At 41.4% G+C, this 16,339-nt stretch overlaps 1 protein-coding gene across 4 annotated transcripts in view; it reads left to right on the plus strand.

Moving 5' to 3' along the window:
• Window positions 1–16,339, plus strand: part of adamts17 (ADAM metallopeptidase with thrombospondin type 1 motif, 17) — a 108,667-nt gene that overhangs the window by 32,305 nt on the left and 60,023 nt on the right. For 3 of the 4 annotated variants that reach the window (XR_004613492.1, XM_034581651.1, XM_034581653.1), the window contains exons 4-7: window positions 192–367; window positions 1,737–1,820; window positions 2,215–2,372; window positions 8,889–8,932. Coding sequence is in view for 3 of the 4 variants with exons in the window: in XM_034581651.1 (XP_034437542.1) it covers window positions 192–367; window positions 1,737–1,820; window positions 2,215–2,372; window positions 8,889–8,932 (462 nt within the window). In the remaining variant the exon portion in view is untranslated. The remainder of the gene's footprint in view (window positions 1–191; window positions 368–1,736; window positions 1,821–2,214; window positions 2,373–8,888; window positions 8,933–16,339) is intronic. The other variant, XM_034581652.1, reaches the window with a different exon arrangement.

The raw sequence follows: 16,339 nt of genomic DNA on the forward strand, positions 1-16,339 counted from the left end.
CTGGAATAATCAGCTGAATCTGCTCCGCTCAGTTTGCTGTTTCATCAAAAAATCTGCTTCAGTTTAATTGAACTGACTCAGATTTTCATAGATGAATGACTGACAAAGACTCAGCAGAGTCCCAGTGTTTCTTTTCCCTCTTGTGTAGAGTTTTCTAACGTTGGTCTTCCTCTCTGTCATTCTTTTTGTAGCAGTAAAGAAAAAGGAGAAGAGATCAAAAGTCGGTGAGGATGGTCGCGGGAAGAGAAACGCAATTCGCCTGCATGAAGCATACACTGTGGAGACGGTAGTGGTGGCAGACTCGGACATGGTGCAGTACCATGGTGCTGAGGCAGCGCAGAGGTTCCTGCTGACTGTCATGAACATGGTAAGAATCCTTGATACAAATAGAGCCCTCTGACTCACCTGCCATTTGTTTTATTTGTGATAGACAAATCAAGTGGTTAAGAACAAAAAATTGTCTTAGTATAGTTTCTCTGCTTACCTTTGATGGAGATTATATAGTTAAAAAAGGACAGATTGAAGATACACCCATGATTTATTCTCCTGCTTTAAGATAAATCTTATAAAATTTGATCATATCTGTGAAAATTCTAGTTTTAAGGTAAGTTACCTTGACCATAGAGTTCCTAAAAAGATAAACCTGATCTGACAAAGATGATCAAACACTTAAATGGTAAATGGTCTGTATTTATATAGAGCTTTGCCAGTCTTGATGACCACTCAAAGGTCTTTACAGTGCAGTTTTACATTCACACACACAGGCAAACAGTGCATTTCTCTATGAGAAAGGGTAATTCGGGTTCATTATCGTGGCCAAGAACTTTTTGGCATGCCGAATAGGGAAGACTGGGATCAAACTGGTTAGAGGATAACTGTTCTACCCCCTGAGCCACAGCCGTCCTCTGAATGCAGTCAGAATCACACACAAGGGATATCCAGGTTTCTCATGTTCAGCTGAAACTTCTTATCCCAAATGTAAAAGTTCTCAGTCTTGGGTGCTGGGTGCTCTGCGCTATTGATGGAGATGATCTAGAAGTACATCTCTGTTTTGTCACTAATGCAGTCATCAATAACAACAGATTTGACCAGTTTACTGTATAAACCTGCTTAGTACTCAGAACAGCACAGGGGAGTCTTCTTAGCTTTGGCTCAGGCTCTTGAGGCCAGAACAGGGGGAGCGGAGAGGCTTGCACAGAAAGGAGCTAGGAGAACAGTGAGAAAGCTCAAATCTATCAGTTTTCTGTGTGTCAGCAGACCATTTCTTCACGACTGCAACTCTAATTATTTCCCTTACGGATTAAACTGTCAATTAAACTAATGAATCAATAAGTCTGCAAAATGTTGGAAACTTGTCGAAATAGTCCATCTGAGTTTTTTTACCTTGGCAGGCAGGAACATTAATACAGTCATTGGTTAATACTTGGCTGTAGTGTTATGGTAAGAATTAGTTGTAGGTTTAGGGCTAAGGTTGGGTTAGGCATTTCCATGACTTTAACTATTGCTGACCTGATGGAAATACCTCACCAGTTTACTAACCTTCCAGAGACAGAAGGCTTAAACCAGGCTCCTTAATTATATGCCTTATATGTCACATGCTATCATTGGGCAAGAAAAACATTATCTGTGTGCTTGTTTATAATTTTAAGGGATACCATGAGACAGGACATTGACATCCCTGCTTATTTGTCTTCCTAATGGTGAATTCCGTAAAAGTGTTTTTCCGTCTCTTTCAGGTCTACAACATGTTCCACCACCAGAGTCTAGGAGTGAGGGTCAACATTCGAGTCACCAAGCTGGTGTTGCTTCACAGCCGCCCAGTAAGCCTGACTTTTTCACCCTGATTGACCCCTCTGAAATGCTCTGTTGACCTTCAGATGCATGCACATGTGTGTGTGGAATCTTATTCATGCCCCTCGGGAAAGTGATTCCCTTTATCGCTTTGTCCTTGTGTACTGACAAAAATGAAGGCTGTCTGTGCAAATGAAATATTCTAAATAATTTACCATTTAACCATGACTAAAATAATTTTCATCAGTTTTTCCAGCAGTGTCCATGCTAATGTATTTAAATACTGTGGTCCCCAAGCAAGTTTTAAAATAAGTATCTGCAGGCTGGAACAAGTTTGAGTGTTAAATATTGGGCCCAGTATGTAGAAGACAACTCTGTAAATGTTTTTTGATTTTATACACTCTTTTTTTATCTCCTCCTCAGGAAAAGCTACATGTGGGCCATCATGGAGAAAGGTCTCTGCAGAGCTTCTGCCATTGGCAGTACCAAGAGTTCGGGGGGCCACGCTACCTCGGCACCAACCATGTTCCTGGTGGAAGGGATGATATCCCACCAGTGGATACAGCTGTGCTGGTCACCAGGTATGTAATATTAACGATAATGAATGACGTAAGTGTCTAATGTGACCTCAGCTGTTGGACCATCTACAGTATTACAGAGGATCCGGAAGTGTGTTATTCCACTTTGGGTTTGAAAAGATAAATAATCTTAATCAGTATTTTGATTTTCCCCGTGCTGAAATAGTAGTTTCGTCTTTGAAGAGTACGGTTTCTCAGAAAAAGCAGTTTATACAAGTGATCAGCAAAAGCATGACTGTATTAAACAGCACACAGCAGCAGATCTCTCATTTGATCTCCTTCTGTGCACTCAACCTTCTTTTGTGCAAGAGAAGACCATAGATTCTACTCATAGCCCAAATCTGTCACTATTCTACCAAGGGTCCAGTGTTCACTGTTAAGAGATGGAAAGTTGAGATCACTTTCCCTGTCTAGTCCTTGTCATGCACATGCGTGCTTGTTAAACACCTTATACCCGCAGAGATGGCCAAGAAATGTTCTATCTCTTGGAGGAATCTAGCTGGGAAAATTAGGTTTCTCTTATCCCCAGCCCTTCCTATAGAAACTTGGTTTCTAATGTTCATTTATGTATTATTAATGAAATCAACTAACCACACTTGTATACATAGATGCAAAGGTAATTTGGTTCAATTACTTTTTTCCTGGTTCCTTTCCCCTGTGCATGATTGATTTTTCTTGTTATGCACATGATGAAACTTATATGCTTGCAAGTTTCTGAAGTGTACGAATAAACTGACAACATACACACCTTTTCATTTTTATTGACTAATACCACCACTGAGTGACAGCTAATTTCTCAGCATATTGTCCTAAAATGCCGTTTTGTGTTGTCACGATCTTTTTTTCATTTTTGTGTTGATTTTACTTGGGAAGTAAATGAGGGAGCTGGGGTAAAAGGAATCCTTTTGTTTAAATGACTAGTCATGTCCATTGATACATTCTGTCTTGTCTTCTTTTACGAGGGCATGTATACAGTGGCCTTTTGTTCTTGAGGTGGTTTGTTACAAACCTGATCTGCCCTCCCATCTCTGCCCCCACTCCCTCTGTTATGAGGCTTTCTCTGTGAGGACGGAAGCAATCAGGAGCAGCATCTGCTGGAAGGGCAGCAGAGGGATTCTGCCAACAGCAGTCAGGATGAGAGCAAGGCAGCATGCAGGCAAATTAGAGCATGTTGCCCCCAGGTTTCCCATTGAGAGGTGTGTGTGTGTGTGTGTGTGTGTGTGTGTGTGTGTGTGTGTGTGTGTGTGTGTGTGTGTGTGTGTGTGTGTGTGTGTGTGTGTGTGTGTGTGTGTGTGTGTGTGTGTGTGTGTGTGTGTGTGTGTGTGTGTGTGTGTGTGTGTGTGTGATCTCACATAGCTCGTGGAAGGCCCATGTGGATGATATCCAGGCAGTACATCTCTTACTGCTTTATTAACAAACTCTTAGGAGGAAAAAAGATATTTGATATTTATGTCTGGATGATTTCATGTCACTTGCATAAAATGTTTAGGCACCAGGTTATAAAAGAACCTACTGCTACACTAATGGGCTTTGTTTCATGACAGATTGAAGATTAAGAAAGAATCATAGGAGATACATTCCGTCACATTTTTACATTTTAGAAGAGAACAATCCAGTACAAGCCCTGTTTTACTGGTGGACACACAAACCAGTAGATAAGCACGTCTCCTGAAATGTTGTATCTGTTTTCTGATTCAACCTTTTTCTTTCCTTTCTCTTTTGCTGCTTCACTTGTGCACTCTTCTGCTGTGCATGTTCTACATGCAGCCGAAGCGCTTTATGTGTTTTTCCACCCACCTCCTTCCAAGCAGGTGTCAGATTTACTTAATGTAGACCCTACGTCCATCAGGCACAGGGAAGCAGCCAACCCCGCCAGTTGTTCACCACACCAACAGTCTGAATGTTGTGATGTTAACTGCTTGGCATCTGAGTCTTATTTGGACAGAGATCCATGTTTTTTAAAGTTAGTTATCTGTGGAGTTCCGTCACCTATCGTGTAACATCTACAGTCACCAGGTACTTTATTAAGAATACCTAAATATCTGCTAATTCATACAATTATCCAATCATGTGTCAGCAGTGCAGTGTATACAATCATGCAGTTAAAGGTTAGTGGGTTCAGTTACGATCACATCCAACATCAGGATGAGTTTTTCTGAAGCTAACCCTCCTGAGATTTTTTACACAGAAAAAGGTTTTACTCTGAATGAAGCCAAAAACAAAAACATCCAGTGAGCAGCAGTTCGGTGTTGATGAGAGCAGTCAGAGGAGAAAGATAAGACTGAGTTGAGCTGACAGAAACGCTACAGTCACTCAGATAACTACTCTTTACAACTGTGGTGAGGAGAGACGCATCTCAGAATAAACATGTAGAACCTTGAGCTGGATGGTTCTACAACAAGAGACGCCATGTCAGTTTCCTCCTCTGTCAGCCAATCTGAGTATTGTTGCTGACTGTGGCTAGCTGAAGAACATGTGAGAATTCAGCTTGGTACATATCCTCAGGCCATACAGGGATTTAAAGACCAGTAATACAATTTCTAAAACAATACAGTGACTTTGCATGATGTTTTAAGATGATACAATGACACTTGGGTGACATTTTCTAATGTGAGCTTCAAGGTCAGATGTGTGTGATTTTTGACCTGGGTTTTGTTCCAGATATCTGTCTCTCTTTCCCTCATGCGACAGAAAGCTGTGGGACATCCATATATTTATGTCATATGTGTCTGTGTTGTGTTTATAGTTTGCTCTGATGTGTTGAAACAGCAGCATTGTAAAATATTTTTTTTATTTTTATATCAAACATAGGTTTCAGCAGATAAGTAATATCTATCTGTGACACAAATACACAGATGCAGATATTTAGCTCACGTTCTGTTACACAATATCAAACTTTATTATTGGGAGGGTATAGGAAGAAGATGCGTGCGTGCGTGTGTGCGTGCGTGCTCCTAGACAGCACACACACACACACAGGCCCTGGGTCCCCGCCTCCACTCACCCGCTCAGAGCAACATACGCAGTGAGATCAGAGCTCGTTCACGTGAAGCAGCTGGTAAGTGACTTTGTTGAAGAACGGTGGAAACAGTGAAAACACAGAGTTTCTGTCTGGTCACAGCTGCTCAATGATCAGAAGGTTGGTTTGTATCATGCTGGAGTTTCTGTGTCTTTCTGTGTCCTCCCTACGATTAGATTGCACCAAGGACGGCTGCCATGTCTCAAGCTCCTCCACACCCTGCATTGTGCACACCGACCAAGCGAGCCCTAGTATTATTTAATCAACGTATAGCAGCAATTTTACTGAACTTAACTGCTCCTCTAATAACAAAGCATCCTGGGAGGGTTGCCTACAGACCACTGCTGGCAGCCTGAAGCTGTGTTCTTTTGATTTATATGTGAAATAGTGCAGTCATTGATTCACCTGCATTAGCATAGATGTTAATTGGATATTATAGGTTTGTCTTTTATTATAGGTTTATTACAATGACATTCCCTTCAAAAGTTTTTTTCTCATCTGTTACATCGTCGACAAATGATGACGTGTTGGATTTTCAGGACGACTACTGATGATGTACCAGCTTCTTGAAGGGCTGTCTAGGGGTAGGGAGAAGGGGTGAACATTTTTTTATTTTAAAACAGATCACTTTGGTATGTGTACACCTGTTGTCCACACTGCTTTAACATTTTCTAGGCCCTAAAGTGGAGACTTAAGTGTTGGTTTATTTTTTATAGATGGGAGAAGATACTTTTGTTACCGTGATGCTAACATACATGTTTTTACACATTTTATCAGTCATGAATCGACAAGCAGCGGTTGATGCAAAGCATTTCTTTTCCTTAAGCTGCTTTCGGACATGCACTGGACTCCGCAGTTCCTCCGTATTTTGCATGTGTGAACGCAAATGTCCGAGTTAGACGCTCCGCAATTTGAGTTTCAGCAGGATTCACCGCAAAGCGATTGGGTGGGTGGGGGGTGATGACACTTCTAACGCGCAACAGACACAAAAACAAAAAGACGAAGATGTCAAGATAGTTTGTGGCGAAAAAATAACCGATCTCTGTATCTGCAGCTCTAGAGAGAGGCAGAAGAGAGGACATGGAAATACACATTGCAGCAATTTTTCGACTTTAAACCACTGATATATCATCTTAGGGGTACCAATACCTCAAATTAAGTCCCAGAAAGGTGTAAAATATGGGGCCTTTAATACGTCACTACCTGCCTCTGCCTGCTGCACCACCTCTCGCCTGAATAATGTGGAGGATCTGATGCTGTTGTAAACGCGTCTTTGCAGAGAACCTCCCGCTGCGTAGTGCATGTGTGAAATGCAGACTCTGGGTAAACACCATAGCCAATTCTCCGGATTTTACCTGGAGGTCATGTCTTTTTTTGAAAATGGCTTTAGAGTCTTTTCCACTTCATCATCAGACCAAGAACAGAAATCCGTATTCTTACTGTTCCCCCATAGTATTTAGCTAATAAGTAACTGCGGAGTAGACTCCAGCATGTGCATGACCAGTGTATGTGAATGGTCATGTGATATGCATTTTCTGTGTATTTCAGGTGTGTTAGTATGAGCAGAAAGTATGGATTATTTCTGATACGAAGCTAAAATGCTCATCTGAACAGACATTGTTTTCGTTTTAAAATGAAAACATATCAAAGTGGGTTAGCCACAGGATTGATTCAAGCCAATGGACCAGGTGAAAATAATAAGAAAAAGATTGTCACTATTGCAAACTCAATTTTGATAGGACACTTTTGCATCTTAATCTGTTGCATCATTCAATATTTAGGAGCTCTCTATATCTCTGCGGGTTCCTTTCCTTAATTGGCAGGTCCTGGCCATGTTCTGGTTCTTACAAAAGCTTAAATAATTTAACCCAGTACACAAGATTTGCACAACATAACATTTCGTCACACATGTTGTCAACCAGGTCTTGTGAGGTCTGGTTCCCAGAGGCCAAGCTGCAGCTGTTCACACCTAGCTGAGGACTCCCACATGTCAGTGGGAACCTCTCCTCCTCCACTGTTGTCACTGTTGTGCAAGTACGCTCAGCATTGCCAGGGGTCATAAAAACCTGCGGCTTTAAATGTTTAGAGCACCAGGGTTTTCCCTTGACATCTGGCCTATCATTCGCAGGGGTTTAGTGTAGTTGAATGGATCATTTTGATAGGCATAGCTGATTATGCTTGATCTCAGCAGATTCAAGCTCTTATGTATTTTGTATTGAATATAAGGCTACATTCAGAATTACTTCAGCCTTGCATTAAAAAATGTAGACCAGGGATTTATGTGGAGGGTGTCTGCCTGTTGATGTAACAGGGGTGACAACGCAGGGGGCTCCAGCAAAACAACGTAGGTGTGTTGTTACAAGATGTTGACTGACTGTGGAAGTCAATCAATCAATTTTTATTTGCATAGCCCCGATTCATTAATTACAATTTTTCTGATGGGGCTTAACAAGGTGCAACATTCTCAGTTCAGATTACCTCATATTACAAAGACTTTGTCCTTTGAAATATTATTCATGAAGACTAATGTATTTATGGCTTGTCCCTGTCTTTGAATAAGAAATCAGTGGTTACCATAACCAACTCAGTAAAAAGGGGGTTTGGGTACTTCCATATTATAAGTGCGTCTGTTTTCTGTTACAGATATAGGGACATTATCAAGGAGCTATGTTTTCCATGCACACCTTATTTGAGGATATTGAGACACATTTGCTTAGATATGAGCCCAGCCTGGATCAACGGATGAAACAATCATGCAGTGACAGAAAGATTTTTTCGCTCATCAGGGAAGGGTTCGCACCAGCAAGTGAGTTGACATTTGTGACAAACGTTCTCTAAATTTCCTGTCAAGGGCCAACACTTGGAATGAAAGCCCTGTAGAATGGTCTGGGAATTTTAGAATAGAACAGTAAAAAATTCCTAAAACAACATCTTTCCCCTCACATGAATACTGTAGATGTCAAGAAAACTTTCATGGGGAAGTTTAACTTGCCAACATATAAATGTTCTCAGTCCAGTGAATATTCCACTGGACTGAGATTTTGTCATTCCTAGGCAACAAGTTGGACTAACTTTAAGCCAACATGTAAGTGTTGAGAGGTTAGAAAGTAAGCATGCTTTGAAATTCTCTCTGGGTCTCATATTTCCATTCTTCACACAACAACCTCTATCACTGTTTGTGTTAACAACAGTAAATGTTTTCACAATACCATGAATGTTTTCCAGTAGAGACTTTGGGGAATTGTGTGCTGTTATACCCATATTTAACTGATAATTGTGTCTCGCCCCTCTTTATGACAACTGGCTTCTCACCACGTCTTCTCATGTGGTCATTCTGAGTAGACAAAGTCTTTCCATCCAACTGGGTTGGCTTAGTTAGCCAACCAAGTTCTTTTTTCCATAACCCCATCCACTGAGCCTTGTTTGGTGTAAACATATTATATATGAATGGTTACCTTATTTTCAGTAGATCAGTACAGTAAACTCTGTTTCTTTTTCAGGACAGATTTCTGTGTCCATAAAGATGAACCCTGTGATACAGTGGGTAAGTGAAATATCCCTCTTCCCTTTTGCACTAACATGCAAACAAACAAATGTCACTTTAAAAAAAATAACACTTAATACACTTAAGGTTTGGAACTTAAATTGGTCCTCAAAAAGATAGTAGAGGAACTACTCAAATGACACATTCACGCACAAATTCCCTTACTCTTTCCAGTTAATTAACCTTAATACATTGTTATACAGAAATAATTTGAAAAACATAAGTATTGTCAACACAAAGTCACACTTTAAAACTTTTTCTGCATGTAGTTTAGGGAATGCCATTGACAGAATGCTATATAAGCATGTCCAATTGTTTAAATTGTTCTGGGATGCCTCCTGGGAGGGCAAGCACAATGATAAACTTGCAGTCTTCACTTAGTGAGGCTTTGGAACCAAAAAAAAGCATCTGCACTGGTATAGTTGTATAGATTCTGTATTATAACAGTTAAGGCAAAGAAACCTGTGCAATTGTGTCTGACTCTGAGTCTGTGTGCTTAATATAAACCACACATCACGATATTATTGAAAAACAACAAATTTAGCCAGCCCGGCAAGCCATTACTTACCTCTTCGTTGAGTGGTGTTTGTGTAGTGTGGAAGTGGAGTGTGCAAGCTATCTGAGTCGCAGCCAGAAAATCACTGAACTTGAACATAGTCCCTACTTCATCTTGACATCATTTGACACCACATACTGCGCCACATCGCACTCCTCACCACACCGTAGAGCAGCCGGTTCCAGCACAGAACCCTTACTGTCCCACTTTATGATTGTGGTCATGGGTCACTTGTGGTGAAAGGCAAAGTTTGCGTCAATGGACTAATCTCCACTTCTGGCCATGGGGTTGGTCCTTTAAGTGTGGGACCCGTAGGCCAACCAAAAATATACACCTCTTTTGGTTCTCTTTAGCTGCTTTCTGACATGCAATGAACTACGCAGTTCCTTCGGGGGGTTGATGACGCTTCTAACACGCAATAGACACAAAAATGAAAAAAACAAAACAAAAAGAAAACAAATATCTCTGGGTGAAAAAGTGGTGCCATACACGTAGAAAACACTGTTGACCCATCATGTCACCAACACCTATCAAACTTCTCAGCAGATTGAGCCACCAGATTTCTCTTGTTCTGCAGAGGAATTGGTCACTGAAATTATTTTTAATCTAGACACTGTAGCACCCTGATATAAGAAGGGGCTGTAGACGTACAGAATTGAAATGGAAAGCTTCCAAATTAAGGTGTTAATTTAATGCCATGACAGGGCAGCAACACTTTAACTCCACTTCCTCCCATTTCTAATGAAGTCTCTTATATTAACACATGTGAGATATTTTTAATAACAATTTCCAACATTAGAGTCCAAAGTGAGACACCTCAGTTTAGTTTACAACGTTGTTAGATTTATAAGAGTTTTAATTAATTTGATTCAATATCCCAGTCAGACTGAAGATAATTAATGGCTTGATGACCTAACCTTTAGGATTTAGTCTTTTTATTATGCCTCAAACAGCGACAGCTAGTGGCCAGAGGCATAATTTTTTCTCTGATTGTCCGTCCATTCATTCCATTCTTGTCAACATGATATAGCGTCTTGAGGGAATTTCTTCAAATTTGGTACATTTGGAACATTCCCTAGGAATCAAGGTTTAACTGATCTGATTTTGGTAGCCAAAGGTTAAAGATCAAGGTCTCAGTGAACTCATGTTCCTGTGAATATGATATATCAGGACTGCCAGCCCTTTATTGTTCTCTATCTATATGTCATCTGCTATTCCAATATTTCTTTCCTTCACGGATGATGCACATATCTACTGTAACAGTTTTGACTGTTAATCGTGGGTCTTCTCATCACTCAACCACAGGACTCGTGACCTAGAATTTTAGTATTGCTTTTTATTTTGTCTTTACAGACAGATGCACACACACACACACACACACACACACACACACACACAGTTCCCTTCTATGTTGTCCTCTGGCTGTCTTCAGAACAATGTGTTAGTGATCGTGACCAGCCCCACAATGCTACTGCTGATAAACACAGGACACCTGTGCACAATCAGACTCCCTCCCTGGCACCGTTCCCCGAACCACATCCCCGAACTCTCACTCCTGAAGCTGACGCTGATCACACCACACTACCATATACCCCCAACGTGAGAGGAAGTCAGCCACAGCCATCTGCACCCGCTGCGTATGGATCACCTTGAATTTAAAAGGTCACAGAGCAAAATTACATTACACTACATTACAAATATCAACGATTGATCCGTGTGTTGGTATCTTTCATTCGGTGGAGCCACTGGAGTGGAGAATGGTCTGAAAAGAGGGTGAATGAGTGTCCCAGGAGGTAATTGAGTTGACCGCCAACCGGATTACCAGGCACACTGTCTCCACCGTGCTTTACCTTGACTCCCTCTCGGACAATTTCCGGCATATGCAGCCTGAGGACACAGCAACCGGTCCAAGGTGGCTGGGGCGCCGAACAACCCAAAAGGGGAGTGTCACAAATGGGTACAAACCGTACGGAGTAGAGGAAGACAAGGCAATCTGCCAGTAACCCTTGATCAAATCCAGTGTCGTGAAAAAACGAGCTGTGCCTAGCCGATCCAGGAGTTCATCGACCCGGGGCATTGGGTAAGCCAAACCAAATAGACCCATCCTTCTTCAGCACAAGAAATATAGGGCTTCTCCAGGCACTGTGGGATTCTTCTATTACCCCATCTCTAGCATGGCCCGGACGAGTTTCGACATGGTACTGTATAAGGTAAGTGCGACCTGGCAGAGGGGAGAACACATCCGGGTGCTGCAACAAGCAACACCTGCTCTCTGGGACGTCAAGAGATGGTCATCCACAAGGAGTGAGGTTGAATTATTGAAATGAGGTACCTCAGATCCTAACTCATCTTTCCGCAAACAGAGCTTACCAGAGAGACAGGTACCACCTCTCTCCATGCTTTGAGGAGGTTAAGGTGGTAAATTTGGTACACGCTGGTCCGAATAGACTTGATGCCCAGTAACCCGTAAAGTTCCCTGAGTGTACGTGACATAAACGAGGTGCCCATGTCAGTAAGGATCTCTTTCGGGATCCCAACTTGGGAGATGACTCGAACAGTACCTGTGCTACACTTTTAGCTGATTATCGTTCGCAGCGGTAGTGCTTCTGAATATCACGTTGCGTAGTCCACCAACACTAACACAAAGCGATATCTACGTGTCCTCCAGTGAAATGGCCCAATGAGGTCCCTACCATTGCGCTCGAATGGTAACTCCATTATTGGCAACAGCGCTCTGGGAATGGCTGGTTGGTTTACCAGTTGACATTCACGACAAGACCCACACCAGCAGCACACATCCCTGCGAACGTCTGCGGCATGTCAGGGCGCACCATGTGACCACTAATTTTCCTCACTTGATCAAAGACAAAGCATCATCACGAGACTGCTCAAGTGGAAAATCTAATTCAGTCTAATTCAGGTACCAGTGCCTCAAGGGAAGGCACCGCACTCGGTATGTCTCCAGAATCGTCTGAATTACCTGACCCCCCTCCATGAGGGGGCACACCTCGTGGAAGTGACCAAGCTGCCGGCACCTCCAACACTCCTGCCTCGACATTCGAAGCCCCGTGTGGGTTAGGAGTGGTGCACGTAGTGGCTGGGATCTGTGGGGGGGGGAAACCGACACAAGCACTCACTCACACACACAAATAACTGATTTTAATTGCTTGTTATTAAATCAGAGTGGCCCTGCCCCATTTCAATTCAATTTTATTTGTATAGCACCAAATCATAATATAAATTATCTCAATGCACTTTACATAGAAGGTCACATTTCACATCGTCAGCTTACTCAACCCTTACACCCCTGCTGTTACTCTTAGATCTGCAAACTAGTTGTTTCAGTCCTCCATGGCAATGATTAAGACAGAGTAGGGAATTTAATGCAAGGGCTCCTCATCATTCGAATAACAGTGGGAATCCCACAAGCTACCTCAGTTGAGAGTGGGGTAACATTTGTTTAGTATATTTTTCTCTTCTATGTTGGTAATTATTTGTATAACCTGTATATCGGTGGGGAATCTGCAGCAACTAGAAGCACCTATTTGTGGTTGTAGCTGTTTAACACTTGGTCTAACCATGCACTCTGACTTCCTATATCCCATATCTTTGTCACAACCCTTAAATAATAATAATAATAATAATGACTTTATTTGTATAGCACTTATCTAAACGAGGTAACAAAGTGCTTCACACAAAAGTCCATGGCAAAATTAAGAATCGATTGTAATAAAATATATTCTGTTCAGTCCAATTTAAGAGCCAAATTATAACATAATAAGGTGGAGACCTTAAGTTTGTAGAGAAAACCCAACAGTTCCCACAATTAGCAAGTACTTTGGCGACTGTGGAAAGAAAATAAGACTGATTGTTGTCATGAAAATAATTACAAGTCGCATGTTAGAAAAGCTTCCCTGCAAAAATAAGTTTTGAGCAGTGCTTCAAAGATCTGTAGTCAGTTGGCGAGCCTCATCTCATCAGGCAGGGAGTTCCAGAGCCTAGTGGCCCTGACAGAGAAAGCCCGGTCACCTTGAGTAGCCAGCCTTGACCTACGGACAGCCAACAGGGACAGGCTGGCCAATCTCAGGTTACGACCGGTATTAGGGTGTCAAGAGCTGCTAAATGTATGAGGGACGCAAGGATTGGCGTGATATGCGCCCTACGGTTTGTTTTTGTTAAAATACGAGCAGCAGTGTTTTGAACAAGCTGCAAATGAGTTACTACTGTTTGGCTGAAGCATTTATACAGGGCGTTGCAATAATCCAGGCGGGAGAAAGCAAAGGCATGTATTAGCTTTTCTAAGTCAGGGAGAGATAGAACCAATTTGATTTTAGAAATGTTTCGTTGGTGAAAGTAGTAGGATTTAATGATTTGATTAACATGTGTTTTAAAGTTAAGATGAGAATCGATTGTGACACCTACATTTTTAGCTGTAGTTTTAATATTGGCTGCCAGGGGACCAAGAAATGATAGGGGTCTGCCTGCTCGCTGGTCGGGACAGAAGATTATTATTTCAGTTTTATTTGAATTTAACTGAAGGAAGTTAAGTGACATCCATTCCTTGATGGTGGATAGGCACTCTGTTAGGACACTCACGTGGCTGACATTGTCTGGCTTGAAGGACAAGTATATTTGGGTGTCATCAGCAGAGGAATGATATGATATCCCATTAAAACAGCTGATGGTAGCATGTAGAGTGATAATAGTATGGGACCAAGAATGAAACCTTGTGGCACTCCGCACATCGATGGGGCCAAGGAGGTGTTATTTTCAATGGAAAAAGAGATTTGTCTATCTGAGAGATAGACTTTGCTGCTGCCATACAGTAATCCTCGCTAAATTCACGCTCTTGTCAGTTCAATTTATGGTTGTTCTGAGGTTGTCTTGTGAGTAGTGCTGCCATTTTTCTTGGGTAAACTAGGTTTTGGTGATATGACTTTGGTATTTACATGTAATGCACAATTATGGTCCTTGCTTATCAAAGTCTGGGGGTGGGATCAACAATTATAAATGGTTGCTAAGGTTAGGCAATATGCTAAAATCGGCCAGCGTCAGTCAGCCAAAAACCGCAGATTGACGATATATTTGCAAGTGTGTGTGTGTGTGTGCACACCTGTGTGCGCGCGCATGCAACGCACACATGCCAAAATCTAAAAATGCTGATGTGGAAGAGTTGTGTCTTGTGATTAGCTCTCACTTCCCCCGCTTTGCATGGACCCTAATGGTTGCACTGTCATTTGGCAGCGAAGTACACAAAATGGATGAACTCTAACTTTCTTTTGTATAATATTATCAATCAATTTTCAAGCAGTGGCTGGCGTGACCGGGTTTTCACAAACGATGGACCACATGACCACAGTGATTAATGTTAGCAGTGAATTTTACATTTCTAGAGTAAGGTGGAGCCTGGACACTCTAGAAATGTAGAATTCACTCCTAATGTTATCTAACGGCATAGGGCTAGCGTTAATTGTGATTATATCACTCTCTGTCACATTCCCCACCTTAAGAAATCTTTTCCCTCATTTTATGTCCATGTTACAAACACCACCAGTAATCATAATTTCTTGGGATCATTTCCCAGATGATCCACCTAAAGGGATAGCCTTTCTTATTCTGATCCCAGGCCCTCTCAGTTGATGCCACAACCCCCCATGCCAGATCAGGGACAAAAGTCTGAACCCGAAAAAAGATCTGAAACTGCAAATACAAATATTGGTCTTAAAACATTAAATCTGCAACTGAAAAATAAATAATTTATTCCAAAAAGTCCCAGAATTTTATGATAAAAATATTTAACTTAAAAACCTTTCCTTTCACTTATTTTTTCTTGTGTACGTTATTTTAAATTTTCAAAGTTTAAGATCAAACCAGAACTTTTCGTTTCAAATTTACTTTTTTAATTTTCTTATTTCTTTTAAAATGATGAAAACATTTGGCTTATATACATATGAACCCTGTTCTTAGTTGTCAGTCTGAGATTTTAGATTCAAGTTTCTGCAAGGATTTCTTCTGCCACTGTGAACCTCTGTTTCTCTATTATGTAATGTTGGACCTCTTCTATTCACGATTGTGATTTATGCCCTTAGAAGTCAAAGAACTGGCCACAGGCCATAAAAGCCAATGCAGTTTTCTTTTGTGCTGGTTTCCTTATTTGACCACATGAGATTGTTTTTTTGCTATATTTAGATTACCAAAGGGCACACACTTTCCCTGCAGTGTAAATGACACAGAGACAGAATGAAATAACTAAACAAATCAGAGGAATTGTGCGAGGACTATATGTCAGTTAGACGCTGTGATATGTGGTCAGAAGCCTTGTCATACTAAATACACCTTTGACCTAAGTCCAGTTGATCTCCTGATTTTCATATGAGGAGGAATTCCCCTTTTTGAACAGGAGGGAGTATCGATGTTTCCACACTTACTGTCTAAAACTGAAATTACGAGAGGGCCCCTAGACACTTTTCATCTCTTTTATGAGGTGTGTGTGTGTGTGTGTGTGTGTGTGTGTGTGTGTGTGTGTGTGTGTGTGTGTGTGTGTGTGTGTGTGTGTGTGTGTGTGTGTGTGTGTGTGTGTGTGTGTGTGTGTGTGTGTGTGTGTGTGTGTGTGTGTGTGTGTGTACCAGCATGTTTGAGCGAGTATGTTTCATGAATGAGTACTTGCCTCGTAATTCCAATTGCTGCTGGGTTTTCAGGAGCCACTAAGCTTCATATCGGGTCCTGCAACATTGAGATCAATTTGCATTTGGAGTAATTACTATTAATATTTTTTTTTATGCAAAGTTGCAGGTTTTGGTGGTATTTATAATACTTACTAAAAGCAACAACCCAATGTGTTTTTTTAATAT

The sequence above is a fragment of the Hippoglossus hippoglossus genome, chromosome 3, assembly GCF_009819705.1.
Source record: "Hippoglossus hippoglossus isolate fHipHip1 chromosome 3, fHipHip1.pri, whole genome shotgun sequence".
In the NCBI taxonomy this organism is placed as follows: domain Eukaryota; kingdom Metazoa; phylum Chordata; class Actinopteri; order Pleuronectiformes; family Pleuronectidae; genus Hippoglossus; species Hippoglossus hippoglossus.